Source organism: Doryrhamphus excisus, chromosome 16 (assembly GCF_030265055.1).
Source record: "Doryrhamphus excisus isolate RoL2022-K1 chromosome 16, RoL_Dexc_1.0, whole genome shotgun sequence".
NCBI classification, from domain to species: domain Eukaryota; kingdom Metazoa; phylum Chordata; class Actinopteri; order Syngnathiformes; family Syngnathidae; genus Doryrhamphus; species Doryrhamphus excisus.
The window spans coordinates 1,746,360-1,763,645 of NC_080481.1; the positions used below are offsets into that span (position 1 = coordinate 1,746,360).

General features: G+C 41.9%; 1 protein-coding gene across 1 annotated transcript in view; it reads left to right on the forward strand.

Moving 5' to 3' along the window:
• Window positions 1–17,286, forward strand: part of plxnd1 (plexin D1) — a 101,533-nt gene that overhangs the window by 21,418 nt on the left and 62,829 nt on the right. Inside the window, exons 5-8 of the mRNA XM_058052627.1 lie at window positions 3,413–3,542; window positions 5,658–5,835; window positions 8,210–8,318; window positions 16,431–16,530. Coding sequence (XP_057908610.1) covers window positions 3,413–3,542; window positions 5,658–5,835; window positions 8,210–8,318; window positions 16,431–16,530 — 517 coding nt within the window. The remainder of the gene's footprint in view (window positions 1–3,412; window positions 3,543–5,657; window positions 5,836–8,209; window positions 8,319–16,430; window positions 16,531–17,286) is intronic.

Below are 17,286 nucleotides of genomic sequence, written 5' to 3' on the forward strand. Positions count from 1 at the left end.
CACCCTCGGCCATCTCTGTGTGGAGTTTGCATGTTCTCCCCGTGCATGCGTGGGTTTTCTCCGGGTACTCCGGTTTCCTCCCACATTCCAAAAACATGCTAGGTTAAATCCTACCCCTCCATCTGGTACTTTTACAATCAGTAACTGTTACATTTGTTCACTTCCTGCTTTCTTAATATAGTTAGTTTAAAAAAAAATTTTTGGTTGTTTATAATAAAAAAAATATTTTATTTTTGTCACATATCGAAGTATGAGTTGATATGAGCATCCAATGCCATAATGGGTACCATAGTGCGTGTCAATATAGTGATATATATAGCACATCATGACTGGTTCAAGACTCTTCATCCTTGTATTTAGCAAACATCAACTGCTTGTATTGTTTCTTGAATTGGCTCATCGTTGTGCATTGTTTGATTTCCTTACTCAATCCATTCCATAGTTTGATTCCACATACTGAATGACGATGATGATGGAAGCAGTCATGAGGCGGCTGCAGTTGAACAAGGTTACATTGTAATTGACTGTTGGAGGGGGATTGTTTGCGAAAACTGCACTCAGAAGTGATGAGAATATTCATGGGGATTTTTTTTTTTGTGGCTTTCAGAGCCACTTAGTTCTATTTTTAGCACAGACGCTGACCTCATGGCCATTCTCAGCCCCCTTAGTCCCAATGGGACCAAGAATCTTGACATTCATTTTCTTCACACACACTTTAAAACAACTATGAAAGTGAGGAGGGAGGGAAGGGGGGGAAAAGTGGGATGTGCCACTCTCATTATGTGGTGTGTTAGGATGCGGCTTAAATGGGGGCCTCTTTGGTCTCCTCCGTCTGAGGTCACTTTGTCCTGCAGTCGTGTGCTCTGCAGATGAACTGAGTTTGATGCCAGCAGCCGCTGAAGTTCATTAGTGAAGCACAAGTCAAAGTATTGGCCTGTCTTGCTTAGTGAATGTCTCGTCTCTTCTGTCCAAGGGATTCATTAATGCTCACACACACACACACACACACACACACACACACACACACACAACCATAGATGCCCACATATGCTTTAAAAGTGTGTAGTTGTCTAGTGCTTCAATGCTATCAAGCAGTCTATGATGGAAGCGCCCCTGGGATGGGTTACCATAGCGATACATGTGACCTGGTGTCAAGGCTGTTGTGGTGCACCACACAAGCTGTCAGGTAAGGAGCGCCTTATAAATTTAAGACAGACATTCATTCATTCATTTTCTACCCCTTATCCTCACCAGGGTCGCATGCATGCTGGAGCCTATCCCAGCTGGCGAGCCAGCCAATCACAGGGCACATATAGACAAACAACCATTCACACTCACATTCATACCTATGGACAATTTGGAGTGGCCAATTAACCTAGCAGGGCGGCACGGTGGTCTAGGGGTTAGCGCACAGACCTCACAGCTAGGAGACCAGGGTTCAATTCCACCCTCGGGCATCTCTGTGTGGAGTTTGCATGTTCTCCCCATGCATGCGTGGGTTTTCTCCGGGTACTCCAGTTTCCTCCCACATTCCAAAAACATGCTAGGTTAATTCATGCTAGGTTAATTGGCGACTCCAAATTGTCCATAGGTATGAATGTGAGTGTGAATGGTTGTTTGTCTATATGTGCCCTGTGATTGGCTGGCGACCAGTCTAGGGTGTACCCCGCCTTACGCCCGAAGACAGCTGGGATAGGCTCCAGCACCTCCCCCGCGACCCTCGTGAGGATAAGCGGTAGAAAATGAATGAATGAATGAATTAACCTAGAATGTTTTTGGAATGTGGGAGGAAACCGGAGTACCCGGAAAACACCCACGCATGCACGGGGAGAACATGCAAACTCCACACAGACATGGCCGAGGGTGGGATTGAACTCTAGGTCTCCTAGCTGTGAGGTCTGTGCGCTAACCACACGACCGCCGTGCAACCAAGCACATGTGTTTTTATTAGGTATTTTTAGTACTATAACATTGGCAATTGACAATTTGGAGTCGGCAACAGGCAGAGCACTAAAAAAAAAAAAAATCAGTTTGAATTTGTGAAGTTTGATAGCTGACTCCATCTCAATTACAAGCTGCTGACATATGGTGGTGATGATGATGATGAAGCTTTGAGATAGGACGTGCTGATGACACCAGTTACGCAACAGTGCCAAGCCAGCGAGAAAATGCGCCTTTGGTCATATAATTTTCATTTTCAAAAAAACTCTTGTTCCGTCATCTGATCCGGGGATATTATTTAGACCAGGGGTCTCAAACTCAATTTACTTGGGGGCCACTGGAGCTAGGGTCTGGGTGAGACTGGGCCGCATCAGGTTAAAAAACGCATTTATTAAAAACAGAAAAATGAATAAACTTTGCTTTGGTTCTGATTTTCTACAAGAAAAGCTCTGATAAAACATTCCACTGTTCTCAAATATCTTACTTTTTATTTTTCTACACAAAATAAGATGAAAAATAAATAAACAAATCAAGAATAAAGAAAATCAATCAATCAGTAATAAATAAATAAATATAATAATAATAATAAAACGGCAAATAATAAAAACTTAAGAAAGCACATATAGTTGGTGGGTAGACAAATGATTTTTTTCAGATTAAAATGAACAAAGCATTATTAGAGCCCTGTAGACATGACAAAACACGACTATAGTCACATTTATACTCTTTTTATTTACAACATATTGCGCAACTGCAGGGTCTTGAGACACATGCTAACTCGCAAACTAGAGAGCTAGCGACCTAAATGGTAGCCTTCAAGTTATTTCCTTTAAACTTAAATAGCCAAAAACTTACCACTTCCACACAGATAGGGAGGATAACTATTAACAGTTATTTAACCTTTAACATGAACATGAATCAAACGTAATAATTTTTTCTGGGTACATGATACCATACAGCATCCATATCAAACTTGCGCGGGCCGCACTAACATTAAACTTTCATACCAAGGCGGGGTCCTCAAACTAGTGTCCTGCGGGCCACATTTGGCCCGCGGGCCGCGTGTTTGAAACCTCTGCTCTAAACTGTATTGCGGTTTTACTAGCTTAAATTGAATACATGAAACTAGTTGTATACATTTAAATATGTACCCAGCAGATCGATTTTTTATTTTTTTTAATCAAAATATAAAATAAGGTATGCTGTATTGACTGGTGGCCAGCCAATCACAGGGCACATATAGACAAACAACCATTCACACTCACATTCATACCTATGGACAATTTGGAGTCGCTAATTAACCTAGCATGTTTTTGGAATGTGGGAGGAAACCGCTTTCATATACCGCTAAACTTTCATATCAAGGCGGGGGCCTCAAACTAGTGTCCTGCGGGCCACATTTGGTGTTTGAGACCCACTGATTTAGACTGAACCCCGTATATGAACGGATCATTTTCCTCGTTTTATCCAGGTGTACCATCCAGAAGGAGTGTTCCCACGGGCTGTTGGCACGCTCCTGGATCACGATGGGCGAAGGCCCCCAGCAGTGTCCCTCCATGACACTAACACCCTCTGAGATCAGCATTTCTGCAGACATCAAGGTACACGTCGTGGACTTCATATCCCACAAATAGATGTATGACTATTATTGCTGATCAAGTTATGATTGTAATGGGAACGGCCTATTTCTGACGCTGTGGGGGACACCTTCACAGTCTAACACCTGACTTTGCTGAAGTCAAATACTTATAGTCTATATTCATAATCATGTCACGCTGAGCGTATTGCGGCTCCGATGTGGCTGCCGGAATCATTTCATAAGATTGAAATCCCTGTTGTGGGTTCACACAATCTACGGTGGCCGTACGGCACAACGGAAAAATCCGTTTTGGGGTCTATCTTTTTTTTTTTTTTTTTCGGACGCCCCAGGGAATATTGTGAGTCATATAGCTTGAGGTTGAAACTTCCGGCGACAGGTGATCACATGACATATTCAACAATGGATGACGAGAGGCTAATTTTGGATGGACACAAAAATATGCAGGCAAATACGTTTAAATTGTTTATAAGAACTTCCTGTATGCCAGGATAAAAATGTGTTACCTAGGGGAATGGAGTGACGGGCGGACAGGAAGTGACGAGCACGTGTTTTTCATTCATTCATTCATTTTCTGCCGCTTATCCTCACGAGGGTCGCGGGGGGTGCTGGAGCCTATCCCAGCTGTCTTCAGGCGAGAGGCGGGGTACACCCGCCTACACTGGTGGCCAGCCAATCACAGGGCACATATAGACAAACAACCATTCACACTCACATTCATACCTATGGACAATTTGGAGTCGCTAATTAACCTAGCAGGGCGGCACGGTGGTCTAGGGGTTAGCGCACAGACCTCACAGCTAGGAGACCAGGGTTCAATTCCACCCTCGGCCATCTCTGTGTGGAGTTTGCATGTTCTCCCCGTGCATGCGTGGGTTTTCTCCGGGTACTCCGGTTTCCTCCCACATTCCAAAAACATGCTAGGTTAATTCATGCTAGGTTAATTGGCGACTCCAAATTGTCCATAGGTATGAATGTGAGTGTGAATGGTTGTTTGTCTATATGTGCCCTGTGATTGGCTGGCGACCAGTCTAGGGTGTACCCCGCCTTACGCCAGAAGACAGCTGGGATAGGCTCCAGCACCCCCCCGCGACCCTCGTGAGGATAAGCGGTAGAAAATGAATGAATGAATGAATTAACCTAGCATGTTCATACCTATGGACAATTTGGAGTCGCTAATTAACCTAGCATGTTTTTGGAATGTGGGAGGAACCCGGAGAAAACCCACGCATGCACAGGGAGAACATGCAAACTCCACACAGAGATGGCCGAGGGTGGGATTGAACTCTGTGTGGTCTGAGCGCTAACCACACGACCGCCGTGCAGCCGAGCACGTGTTTTTATTAGGTATTTTTAGTACTGTAACATTGACACACTTGTTAACGGTAACACTTGGTATCTGTGATATTGCTTTCCACGTTCTGGGACATATCCTTCATACGCTCCTTCATTTGTTGTGCAGACTAGAAGAAGAAGTAGAAGAAGAAGAAGAAGATGTGAAGAAATGCAAACGTTTGACTTTAATGCAACGCGGCATATCGATAAAGGCGGCGTGGATGTGCGCCAGTTGTGTCTGATTCCTAATGCAGCAGTGTACCTGCAGCATAATAACAATGTGACAATTAGTGCAGTGAGACTTTGGACCGGTGGCCTTTAATTACAGCCCATAATTAGACGAGCCCCAAAGTTGACGGATCGTTAATTGGTTCATTACATGTGGATTAGCTCGCTATGTGGGTCAGTTGAGGCGGTCTTGACTATACTACCAGGAGTCTGACACGAAGTAAGCCTTTTGGATCTAGAGGAAGTCCTGCTCAAGGTTGCCCCCCCCCCCCCACACGCTCCTTCCTCCACCAAACAGGAAGCAGCAGGCAGGAAATGATCAATGCCACTGAACAATAGAAGAGATTTTTAAGACACGTTAGCACGTTTGCGGTCGCTTCTATTCATATCTGTTCAACCGTAAAATATTTCGTCTCGCACTTCCTCCCGGTGTTCCATTTTTTAATATTTATGTCATATTTCATCACATTTAGACAGGAATCGAGCTCACTGTCTTCTGGTTCTTCTGATAAACTCTTAGCACTAAAACCCATAACACTTTCTCTTTCCGTCACAGGATGTCGGTATTCTAATAAACGGCAGTGTTCCCGATCTGGTCGGCTCCCGGGTCCAGTGTGAATATGGCCCGGGTTTGTCGACTGATGCTACCTTGCACCTGGACCATGGTCCTGCTCAGATCCAGACCTGTCCGCTCCTTTCTCGGGAAAACTACCAGCCGATCCTCCCAGGCACCGGTGAGGAAGACGTGTGTGTTTGTGTGGGTTCCAGCGCTTCCAGCCTGTTACTGTCCTCAATACAGTTACACTATACGACTACCTGTTTGTTGAAGGTGTGCTAAGCTAAACACACTGCTCAATGCCAAATAAGCCCCTCTACCTTTACTTACACTATTATTATTTATTTATATTATTTAAATTATTTGGGCAATTTACTGTTCACGCTGCACTTTACATTACGTTGTTCATGTTTGGTGTCTATTCTATCTATTTATTCTCCACATTATTATTATTATTATTATTATTTATTATTACTTATCTTCTTTTGTGTCTGTTATTATATGGGAGCCAGGCAACGACATTTCGTTGGCAATTTCACTACTGTGTTTTTGTGCAATGACAATAAAGGGAGTCTATTTATCTATCTATTATTCATTATTAATTAGTATTGAAAATAATCTGTAAAATGTTTCTATTCTAGCAATTATTTTAAATGTGACTTTTAAGTGCGGCTTTTAACTGAAGGATATTTCAATAGCATATATACATTGAGTGTTGAATCTGTACCGTTCCGCACAATGTGGCTCCCAAACAAAGCACCCGATGTGTTGCTGACTCACTGTCCATGCATTTTTGTTCCGGCGATGGCCCTTTAAGGACCCGTGACCAATGAATGTGAATGGGAAATATAATAACGTATAATTACGCTCGCGGGATGATGGCAGCGGCGGCGTGCAGGTGTATTTACGGTTAATGTGACAGCAAACCGCTAATCTTCAAATAGAAGCGTAGCTTCCTCAGAAGGAAGACGTCGATTGAGAAACTGAGCAAAAAAAAGCTAAATAAAAAGCAAAAGAACGAACCAAAAAATACTTATTATTTCAGAATCCAGTGCTAAAGCGTTGTGTATTTGATTGAAAGTGCTAAGTATGGCTAATTTACATGTCATAGCACATTTATTTACTGCACTGCAACATGCAAATGAATCTTTACTAAGGATTGTACGGATATTGGAGCAAAACAATCTTTAACTGACGGGAGAGTTGTGTTTTTTTTTCTTATAGACACTTATTCAATTATTAGTTCATGTTTTTTTTCAGATAATAAAATTGCAATTTTCATGAGCAGCGCAGTCAGGCGCACCATGGCGCAGCATGGCGCACCCAAGGTTTGTACAGTCAAAACTTTTATTAATTATGTGAAATTCGGTCCTGTTTTCTTTTAAATGTAATTTAGGTGCCAAAATAAGTCTTGTATTGTAAGGCAGTGGTTGTTAATTATTATCTGTCCTACCCCCACTGGGGGTCAGAAATATTTCCGAACCCCCCAATTTGAAACGCTATCAAGAAACTGGTAATATCTATTTATTTATGTGAAGTGAAGCATGCAAGCGTATTCAAATTGTATGCTAAGTACGACAAATTCAGACGTGTTGGCAGGTCTGCACTAATATTGACATTCGTCCCCGGTTGTTGGTGTGGTTTTGTGGGGTTTTTCTAGCAAAAAAAAAACACCAAGATGGCCTTTTCCAGATATTCAGGGTGGACATTTAATTAGGGTAGAGTAAATTGGAACGGCATTGAATCATTATACTACATACAACAAGGTAGTTGAGTCTGAAACACAGTGAATAAAGTAAAATAAATTTGTTTCATCACTCTAAATATTCTTTGTAAATACTTACATTTTTTGGCATTTTTTCAGATTTTTGTACACTTTTTTTCACTAGCGAAAAAAATAAACACACAAAAAAAGTCCTTTTTTTTTTACTCTTTCCCCTCACTGTTCTGATGGGCTTGCAGTCAAACCACTCTAACTACTCTAATCCTGGGTTAGATTGTCTAATTTGTGTCCTGATACTACAGTATGGGTTTCAAACATGGGTTTCAAATATTCTTTGTAAATTCTTACATTTTTTTGACATTTTTTCACATTTTTGTACACTTTTTTTCACTGGCGAAAAAAAAAAAACACTAAAAAAAAGTCATTTTTTTGACTCTTCCCCCTCACTGTTCTGATGGGCTTGCAGTCAAACTAAGCATCAACCACTCTAACCACTCTAATCCTGGGTGAGATTGTCCAATTTGTGTCCTGATACTACAGTATGGGTTTCAAACATGGGTTTCAAATATTCTTTGTAAATACTTACATTTTTTTGACATTTTTTCACATTTTTGTACACTTTTTTTCACTGGCGAAAAAAATAAACACTAAAAAAAAAGTCCTTTTTTTGACTCTTTCCCCTCACTGTTCTGATGGGCTTGCAGTCAAACCACTCTAACTAAGCATCAACCACTCTAACCACTCTAATCCTGGGTGAGATTGTCTAATTTGTGTCCTGATACTCCGGTATGTGTTTCAAACACGCTGCATTCTGGCTTTATTTTGGCAGATCATCTGGCTGTTTCTGTGGCAATAAAAGTGAACGGTACATCGGTGGTGTCTGGGAGCTTCATCATTTATGACTGTGAGAGGACTGGAGCAATAAACCCCAAAACCTCGTGAGTCACACCTCTGCCGTCTCCTTTCCTCTGTACTGTGAAACTGCTTCCTACATGAGAATATCACCACCATGTCTCACCGTCTCTCAGTCACTACAACTCATATCACAAGGAAGGTCCACAAATATAGAATGAGCAGCAGCGGTCGAATACGTGAGGTGACTTTGTGTCTGACTTGGCTAACAGTAGGCTTAGTAGTGATTTAATCTTGGATGGAAAACACATAGCTCACTTTAAGATTTATAACATCCACATACAATTTCCTAAGTTTCAGTTTCATCCAAATACAATAAATTTATTTTGGTCTTTTCTTCGGCTGCACCGTGAACAAGTGGTTAGCATGCAGGCCACACAGCAAAGAGACCCAGGTTTGATTCTCCGCTCGGGCATATCTGTGTGGAGTTTGCATGTTACGTGAGTGCTCCGGTTTCCTCCCATGATTCCAAAAACATGCTAGGTTAATTAGCGACTCCAAATTGTCCATAGGTATGAATGTGAGTGTGAATGGTTGTTTGTCTATATGTGCCCTGTGATTGGCTGGCCACCAGTCAATACAGCATACCTTATTTTATATTTTGATTAAAAAAAATAAAAAATCGATCTGCTGGGTACATATTTAAATGTATACAACTAGTTTCATGTATTCAATTTAAGCTAGTAAAACCGCAATACAGTTTAGAGCAGAGGTCTCAAACACGCGGCCCGCAGGACACTAGTTTGAGGCCCCCGCCTTGATATGAAAGTTTAATGTTAGTGCGGCCCGCGCAAGTTTGATATGGATGCTGTATGGTATCATGTACCCAGAAAAAATTATTACGTTTGATTCATGTTCATGTTAAAGGTTAAATAACTGTTAATAGTTATCCTCCCTATCCGTGTGGAAGTGGTAAGTTTTTGGCTATTTAAGTTTAAAGGAAATAACTTGAAGGCTACCGTTTAGGTCGCTAGCTCTCTAGTTTGCAAGTTAGCATGTGTCTCAAGACCCTGCAGTTGCGCAATATGTTGTAAATAAAAAGAGTATAAATGTGACTATAGTCGTGTTTTGTCATGTCTACAGGGCTCTAATAATGCTTTGTTCTTTTTAATCTGAAAAAAATAATTTGTCTACCCACCAATTATATGTAGTTTCTTAAGTTTTTATTATTATTATTATTATATTTATTTATTACTGATTGATTGATTTTCTTTATTCTTGATTTGTTTATTTATTTTTCATTTTATTTTGTGTAGAAAAATAAAAAGTAAGATATTTGAGAACAGTGGAATGTTTTATCAGAGCTTTTATTGTAGAAAATTGGAACCAAAGCAAAGTTTTTAATAAATGCATTTTTTTTTTTTTTTTGGAAAACCTGATGCGGCCCAGTCTCACCCAGACCCGAGCTCCAGTGGCCCCCAAGTAAATTGAGTTTGAGACCCCTGGTTTAGAGGCAAAGAGCCAACTTGTTGACCAAACTTGTTCATTCATTCATTCATTCATTCATTCATTTTCTACCGCTTATCTACAGCCAATCACAGGGCACATATAGACAAACAACCATTCACACTCACATTCATACCTATGGACAATTTGGAGTCGCCGATTAACCTAGCATGTTTTTGGAATGTGGGAAGAAAACCGGAGAAAACCCACGCATGCACGGGGAGAACATGCAAACTCCACACAGAGATGGCCGAGGGTGGAATTGCACCCGTTGTTGTGACATATTTTTTGGGTGCAAATACAATCATTACAAGCCAGCACAGGGAGAGTTTATCCACATTTAGGGCATATTTGTGACAGCTCCAGATTACCCGTAGCGGAGCGGATATGGATATGAATAAATGTTCCGTCTCTCTCTCTATTTGAACCCTTCAAATCAAATGTTATCCCACGATGCTTTGTCTTGAAATTACATCATGTTCCAAAAGCCAGACGCTCTCACAGCACTGAACTTTACATTTAAAGATCATGCATCCAGTCGGCGACTCCATTTGCCAAAATAAACCCTCCTTAAATGGATCTTGAATACCAATAAGCTAAGATTAGCATCATCCGCTAATGTAGGCTGTCGACTTGCAGCCTCACATAAATGTCATGCCGGCATTGCGGCGCACGGCTCGACGGTAGCGCTTCTGTTTGCCTTAAAGGCCTTTCCACTTTGTCCCCAGCGTCCTTCTCTTTCCTCTGCTTACTATTTCAGCCTCGGCGGGTAAACAGTACCGTCGCGTTCCCTCGCAGGGCTTATTTTATATTTGGCCCGCTCTAGGTTTTCCCGGCGCAGGATCAAACGTGCGATTAATATGCTGTAACGCTAAGCCAAAGGAAATTGGATATGTATGTCTGGCCGGTCATACTGATGTTTGTTTTTGTGAAGGACTGAACCTCGTAGGGCTCGGTCACAAAAGAGGGTTTTTCTCATATCTGGAGGCGATCCAGCTGGCTTCCGCTCGCATGTTGGACCATGTCAGAGGATCCACTTTATCTGATGGGCAAGATTTGAGGCTCAGAGGGGCATCGGCGTGTGTGTGTCTTTGACCGAAGCCGTCAGATTGGAACCGCTTGGGCGCGTGGCTTCTCTTTGCTTTTGTGTGAATGGTGTGAAGGTGCGAACGCGGCAGTCACAGGTGGATGTGAGCGAGACTTCACCCAATTTGTGCGCGCGAGCCTCCCGTGCACGGTGAGGCCGGGGAGTGTGAAATTAGATGACGGGTTTGCCGAAGGTGATAATGAGCCAAGTGCCACTCTCACAGGATGAGCATTGGGTTGCAAAGTGCCGAGCTGCTGTATTCCATCTGATTTTAATCACTTCAAGCTGTTTTTTTTTAATAATCCCTAAAGAGAATCTCATGACCCACTTCCACTCAATGAGGCCTGAATGTGCGCTTTCTTCGTGTGACCATCACTCTGCTTTTAATAAATGTTCTTGTTTTAAATTCCGCATTAATGCAAATAATATTAATGCAAATCTGCCGCACGGGAAGTCTCACAGCGCCGGCGATTGTATTATTATTACCGTGCAAATTCTATCTTCCGACTTGACTTTGTGATTTCATTAAATGAGCACCAGCGAATCATCGAAGCTTAATGAACTCTTTACCGTGTTTTATTTACTTATATCACATTTAAATTGCGATACAATTAAACTCAGAGTGGAAACACGCGAGTGCCAAACAAAACAAGTCAATCTGAAAAGGCAATCTTAACCACAAAGCCGCAGCCTTCAGTAATGACCTTTGTGTCTCTGAGGAGAGCCTTTAAAAAAAACAAGACAAAAGAGTAGTTGCTCAAAATGATCTTGAGAACCTATACTGCTTTTTCCACTTTTCTGACCTATAAATGTACTTAGAATGTTGTATTCCCGTGTTAAACGATGCCAAAGTTTCAGATAATGAGGTTTCCGTATTTGGAAGTGAGCCCTTAAAAGAAGTTTGGGATGGCTCAAAACGCTCGGTTTCAAAAGGCGTGGTAAAACTGCCCCTTTGTGATGTCACAGAGGAGCGGCATTCCTTATATGGGCATGGTCGTAAGCTCTCTTTCCTCCCCCGAGCTCTGCTGCTCTGTTTACGAAACAAGCTCAAGCAGAAGTTATTGTAGTTGGTGATTCCCAGCAAGAGAAAAATATTGTCATCTGTCAACGGGATTTCACACGGGACTGTTTTTGTGAACATGAACGTAAAAATATCCGTCAAACTTTTGCTGGAGCCAGAAGCAGTGCAGAAAGGTGCATTAATTTTGGACACGCTTTGCAACCAACGGCGCCTCTGACAAAGTGTGTAGGACAATGAGCACTCTTCCTCGGGCAGGCAAGGTTGCCACACATTCGGCTTCTTCTGAGCTCCACCGCACCAGCGGTGCTATGCTACGACTCCGAGTTCATACACAAAAAATCAGGGGTCTCCAACCAGTAGATCATGAGCTGCCAGTTGCTCTTAAACACTTTTCAATTAGCTCTCCAAAGACTTTATTCATTTATCATCAAATCCTATACCCACGAAATTAGAAAGTGGGGTTCGTTTATAGTTAGGAAGCACTTTGGGCATGTGACCAATCAATGAAAACTGACCGTTTTGTCCAGAAGCACAAATCCAAGGAAATACAGCTGGAATAGGTGCAGATTCTGGAAAATCTAAAAAAGTTTCCGTACAGGTTATTGTGTGTAGCTGCTCTATAGGAGTCAATACAAAGGGTCGTAAAATGAGCATAATAGGTCCACTTTAAAAGAAAAAATCACTTTGATTATTTGTGTGTAATCTATTGAATTACTTATTTGTAACGTCACAACACATTTATTGTGAATCAAAAATATGAATTATTTTCCATACTGCAAAGGTTTGGTATGAAATTACATGTAAGAAGTAGTAATTCCATCATTACAGTATATGCATGCATTACGGTGTGTGTTTGTGTGTGTGTGTGTGTGTGTGTGTGTGTGTGGCGGACATTACATTATGGGCCACTTGTAAAACAGATGTAGTCATAAAAGACATTAATGTTTCAACATTTTCACTGTCAAGATGACTCTGATCATGAAACTCCTCGTGTGTATCATTCTGTGTGCACAAAAGCGTAAATGTGTATGTTCAAAGAGTTTTCTCTCAGTGTGTTCCAAGTGGTCTCTAGGCAAAGTCTTAATGGTAACCAGACCCCTGCATTCCACTCACACCAATCAGCCCAGTAGGACAATCACCCAACTTGCCTCCCACTCTCTTTATATTTCACACACTCTTAAACAAACGTCTTCCTTGTTTTGCTTCTGGGTCTGTGTCTCAGGTTTTGGCACCTCTTTATTTTTTCCCCCCCTTTTTTTTTTTGTCTCGCTCACTTCGTCTCAGCCTCACTTTGTCCTCGTGAAAGTGAACTTATATTATATTATATTTCGCTCTGACAGACGTGATTGAAGATGTGTGTTTAACCGCAGTGTCCACTGAGAGGCCCTGAGAGTGCAGACCTGCTTGTGTATTTAGTGTGTGTGTGTGTGTGTGTGTGTGTGTGTGGTCATTATGACAGCAGGGGACCCGCAACCACCCTTTGGTTACCAGAGTTAGACAAAAAGAGTACAAATCTGTATGTGGACTGTATGTCATGTAAAGTAAGTAAGTGACATCTTCTGTCATGGGGCTCTAATTTCATGGCGCAGCGCAAAGTGGCGCAGGGTGGCGCAGCGTGGCGCACCCCACGTAGTGATAATTTGGTCCAGCGCACCACCGTGAGCAGCTAGCTAATTTGGTAGAGTGCATTGACAATTTTGTGACAAAAGCTCGCCAGCTCCGACCTGGTCTATTCTTGGCGCAGGTGAAGCGCAGCTAAGGGGTGAGGGTGGTTAGCACTCCCCTAAATAAATAGCTTCCCCAAGAAGAAGACAGATCCACTCATCATTTCATAGCCCAGGTCGTACCTCCCTAACCTCCCCTCGGTAACCATCCAATCACTGTTAGTATGCAAATGAGCAAGTGAGTCATTAGACAACTAATAATTAATAACAACAAAACAAGGATTAATATAGAGTTGGTTGTTAAAATCTGGCTATAAGATCAATTTTTTTACTGTTAATTTTTTCTCAAGGAGAATATACCATCAATGGTTCTCCCATTTGGTGATGTAGAGCAGGAATGCTGGTGGAAAAACAAGCGAGATTCCTGGATTAGCCTGATGCTGTGTTCAATGTACCTGTCAGGAACAGATGACGTGTCCCACGAGGTGGCGTATGTACGTATGCGGTGCATGATGTGCACGGTGGCCTCTGATGCGCAGTCCAATCCTGCGCAGGGACGGGTGCGTGGGTGCGCCACGCTGCGCCTGACTGCGCTGCTCATGAAAATTGCCAAGTCCGCCTGCGCCTGGTCTACAAAAATAGAGCCCACGCTCTCTAATGTGGAGGGGTGTCCAAACCTTTGGCTGCTATTACTATGTGTGTTTGGTATACTGGAGGGGTTATAGTATGACGCAAAGGGATTCAGTGAAAACACAAAAGCTGCAGCTGATAAGAGCCTTGAGGAGCCCGTCTGCTTCTAATCAGTTCACACACACACACACACACATACACACACATACAGACATTTTTCCATTACATTTTGTCAGTCAACCCCCAACACACACAGGCGCACACACACCTCAGTCCCTCCAATCTAAAACCTTATGAGAGTGTTGGTATTACTGGAGGCGCTATCATTCCTGGTGTGGGACATCTGTCTCTTCCTGGAGGCAAAACAGTCACACACACTCTTGTTTCCTCACACATATTGTATAGTGGGGGTGTCCCACAGCGGGTCGTAAGACACACACCTCAGAATCAGCATAACACAAAACTGTGGACGTTTTCTTCCATTGAAGGTGATGACAGAAAATATGCACTGGATTTTTTTTTTCTTCTTCAGGAATCAGAATGCATTTATTGTACAGAAGATAATCTCCATTAAACCGTGGGTACTTTACAATGTAACGAATGTATAGATACTGTCCTCTTTGGGGGGAAAATTGACATTAAACAGCTAACCGCTAAGCCCATTTGAACTCTGTCGCTAACCAAAACAGCAGCACCTACCACATGCACGTAAAGTGTTTTAGAACTTTTTTTGTTTTTCTTTTGGAACGGGGGTGGAATTGAACCCTTGGTCTCCTAGCTGTGAGGTCTGCGCGCTAACCACTTGGTCCGCGGTGCAGCCAAGTTGTGATTAATCAGGATGAATTAACTTCAAACCTGTGATTAATTTGATTACAATTTTTCGTCATTTGACAGTCCATGATGTACCCTGGTGATGTTTAGTATTTAATATTATTATTATATATTAACCCTTGTATTATGTTACGGGTCAATTAGACCCGTTTCAGTTTTTGTGTTGACCAAAGTACTGGTTATCCTTTCTTTTTCTTCATGAAATTTTGTGACTTTTCCTCATCTAGGGTCATGAACACAAAAACTGAAACGGGTCAAATTGATCCGTAACATAATACAAGGTTAACTAGCATGATTTGTTAACCCTTGTATTATGTTACGGGTCAATTAGACCTGTTTCAGTTTTTGTGTTGACCAAAGTACTGGTTATCCTTTCTTTTTCTTCATGAAATTTTGTGACTTTTCCTCATCTAGGGTCATTAACACAAAAACTGAAACAGGTCAAATTGACCCGTAACATAATGCAAGGGTTAACTACCATGATGCTAGCATGATTTGGTAACAAATCATGCTAGTTAACCTTGTTAACCTTAACTGAAACGGGTCAAATTGACCCGCAACATAATACAAGGGTTAATATATAATATATAATATTATATTAATATTATTATACTATTATTACCATAGAAAAACTTCTCCCCAGGACTTTAGTACATAAAAAACATGGATACTGGGATCTTTTAAATGTAAACATGTTTACATGCATTATGTGTTACATATTTTATTTATTATACTGATGGGGAATTGAATTCATTCATTCATTTTCTACCGCTTATCCTCACGAGGGTCGCGGGGGTGCTGGAGCCTATCCCAGCCGTCTTGGGACGAGAGGCGGGGTACACCCTTGACTGGTCGCCAGCCAATCCCAGGGAATTTAATTCAAAATATAGTAAATAAGTTGACTGATCGTTGACCTGTCAATCACAGGGCAGATTTAAACAGCCAACCACTCAGCCAAGTGAACCACTACACTATCGGTGAAGTCATAACCAAATGACTTCATTCAAAATGAACAGAAAACCTGAACACATGTGGACCCCCGCAGAGAACAATGTGTCACCACCAACAATTAAAAAGTAGATTAGCATGAAATCAGTTTTGTACGTGCCGCTATTTTGGCAACCTCATTCCAAAGTCCCTTCACCGGGAAGGGAGGGACCTGTTATGAATGGGTTATGTATCATATTGTCATACAAAGTATGTGAGGATATGCACACAATACAGTACATTATCATCTCTCAGATGTGAAATACATTAAGAAGAAGTATGGTGCCTCCTCCTTTATATGCTTGAATGTCATCATTGACTGTTTGGTTCCATGTGCTCCATGACTAATCATCACATCCTTTTTCTGTAGCTCAGCTTTGGGCTTTGCAATCACTTCAGCTTGTGCAACAAATGAGGTGAAAGGTCATTGTGCATCCACATGATCTGACCTTTGCCTTTTGGCGTCCATCAGGTGTATTAGCTGCCTGAGCACAAGGTGGAAATGCTACTGGGACCAGGAGAACCACCGGTGTGTCTCCAGCAAAGAGGAGTCAAAGCATAACCTGCTGGAGGTGAGTTACGCAGACACTCTGAGGATCTGGTATTATCACAAGTCCGCCGCCCACAGCCTGAGATAGAAGCCAGACCTTCTCATGTCCGATATTTCAATGTATGCCGCCATGATCTGGCTCAGTCGGTGCCTGACGAGAACAAGCATGTCGAGTACCGGGGTAAGGTTATGAGGATTATGAATGCAGTTTTTATTGAAATGAGAAAGACAGCCATAAAATCTACCGGAAGGTTCTGCTATTATCTCTTTTTTGTTTTGATATGTCAGCACGTGGATTAGCCATTATCCATTATAATGACATCCTTTATTAAATAAAACGGGTGCTTACACTGACGTCGAGTACAACGCTACCTGAATATGAGACTGTGCTTTTTCTCCGCTATTGTACAGTGTTCAGTGTCGAGATATTTATTCATGCAAATCAACAAGAGCCGCCAAACGACCTCCCCTCCAAGAGAGTCAGAGATTTTTTTTTTCCTATCCTTGACACATTCGAGTGAGACATTAAAAAAGCAACCTATGAAATTGGACCAAAATGAATGAAAAAAGACCTCAAACGTACCAGTTGTTATTTCACTGATATTGAAAAATATTGTATTGTTTTGTATTTAAGGCTGCACGGTGGATGAGTGGTTAGCGTGCAGGCTAGGAGACCCGAGTTCAATTCCACCCTCTGTGTGGAGTTTGCACTCCGGTTTCCTCCCACATTCCAAAAACATGCTAGGTTAATTAGCGACTCCAAATTGTCCATAAGGTA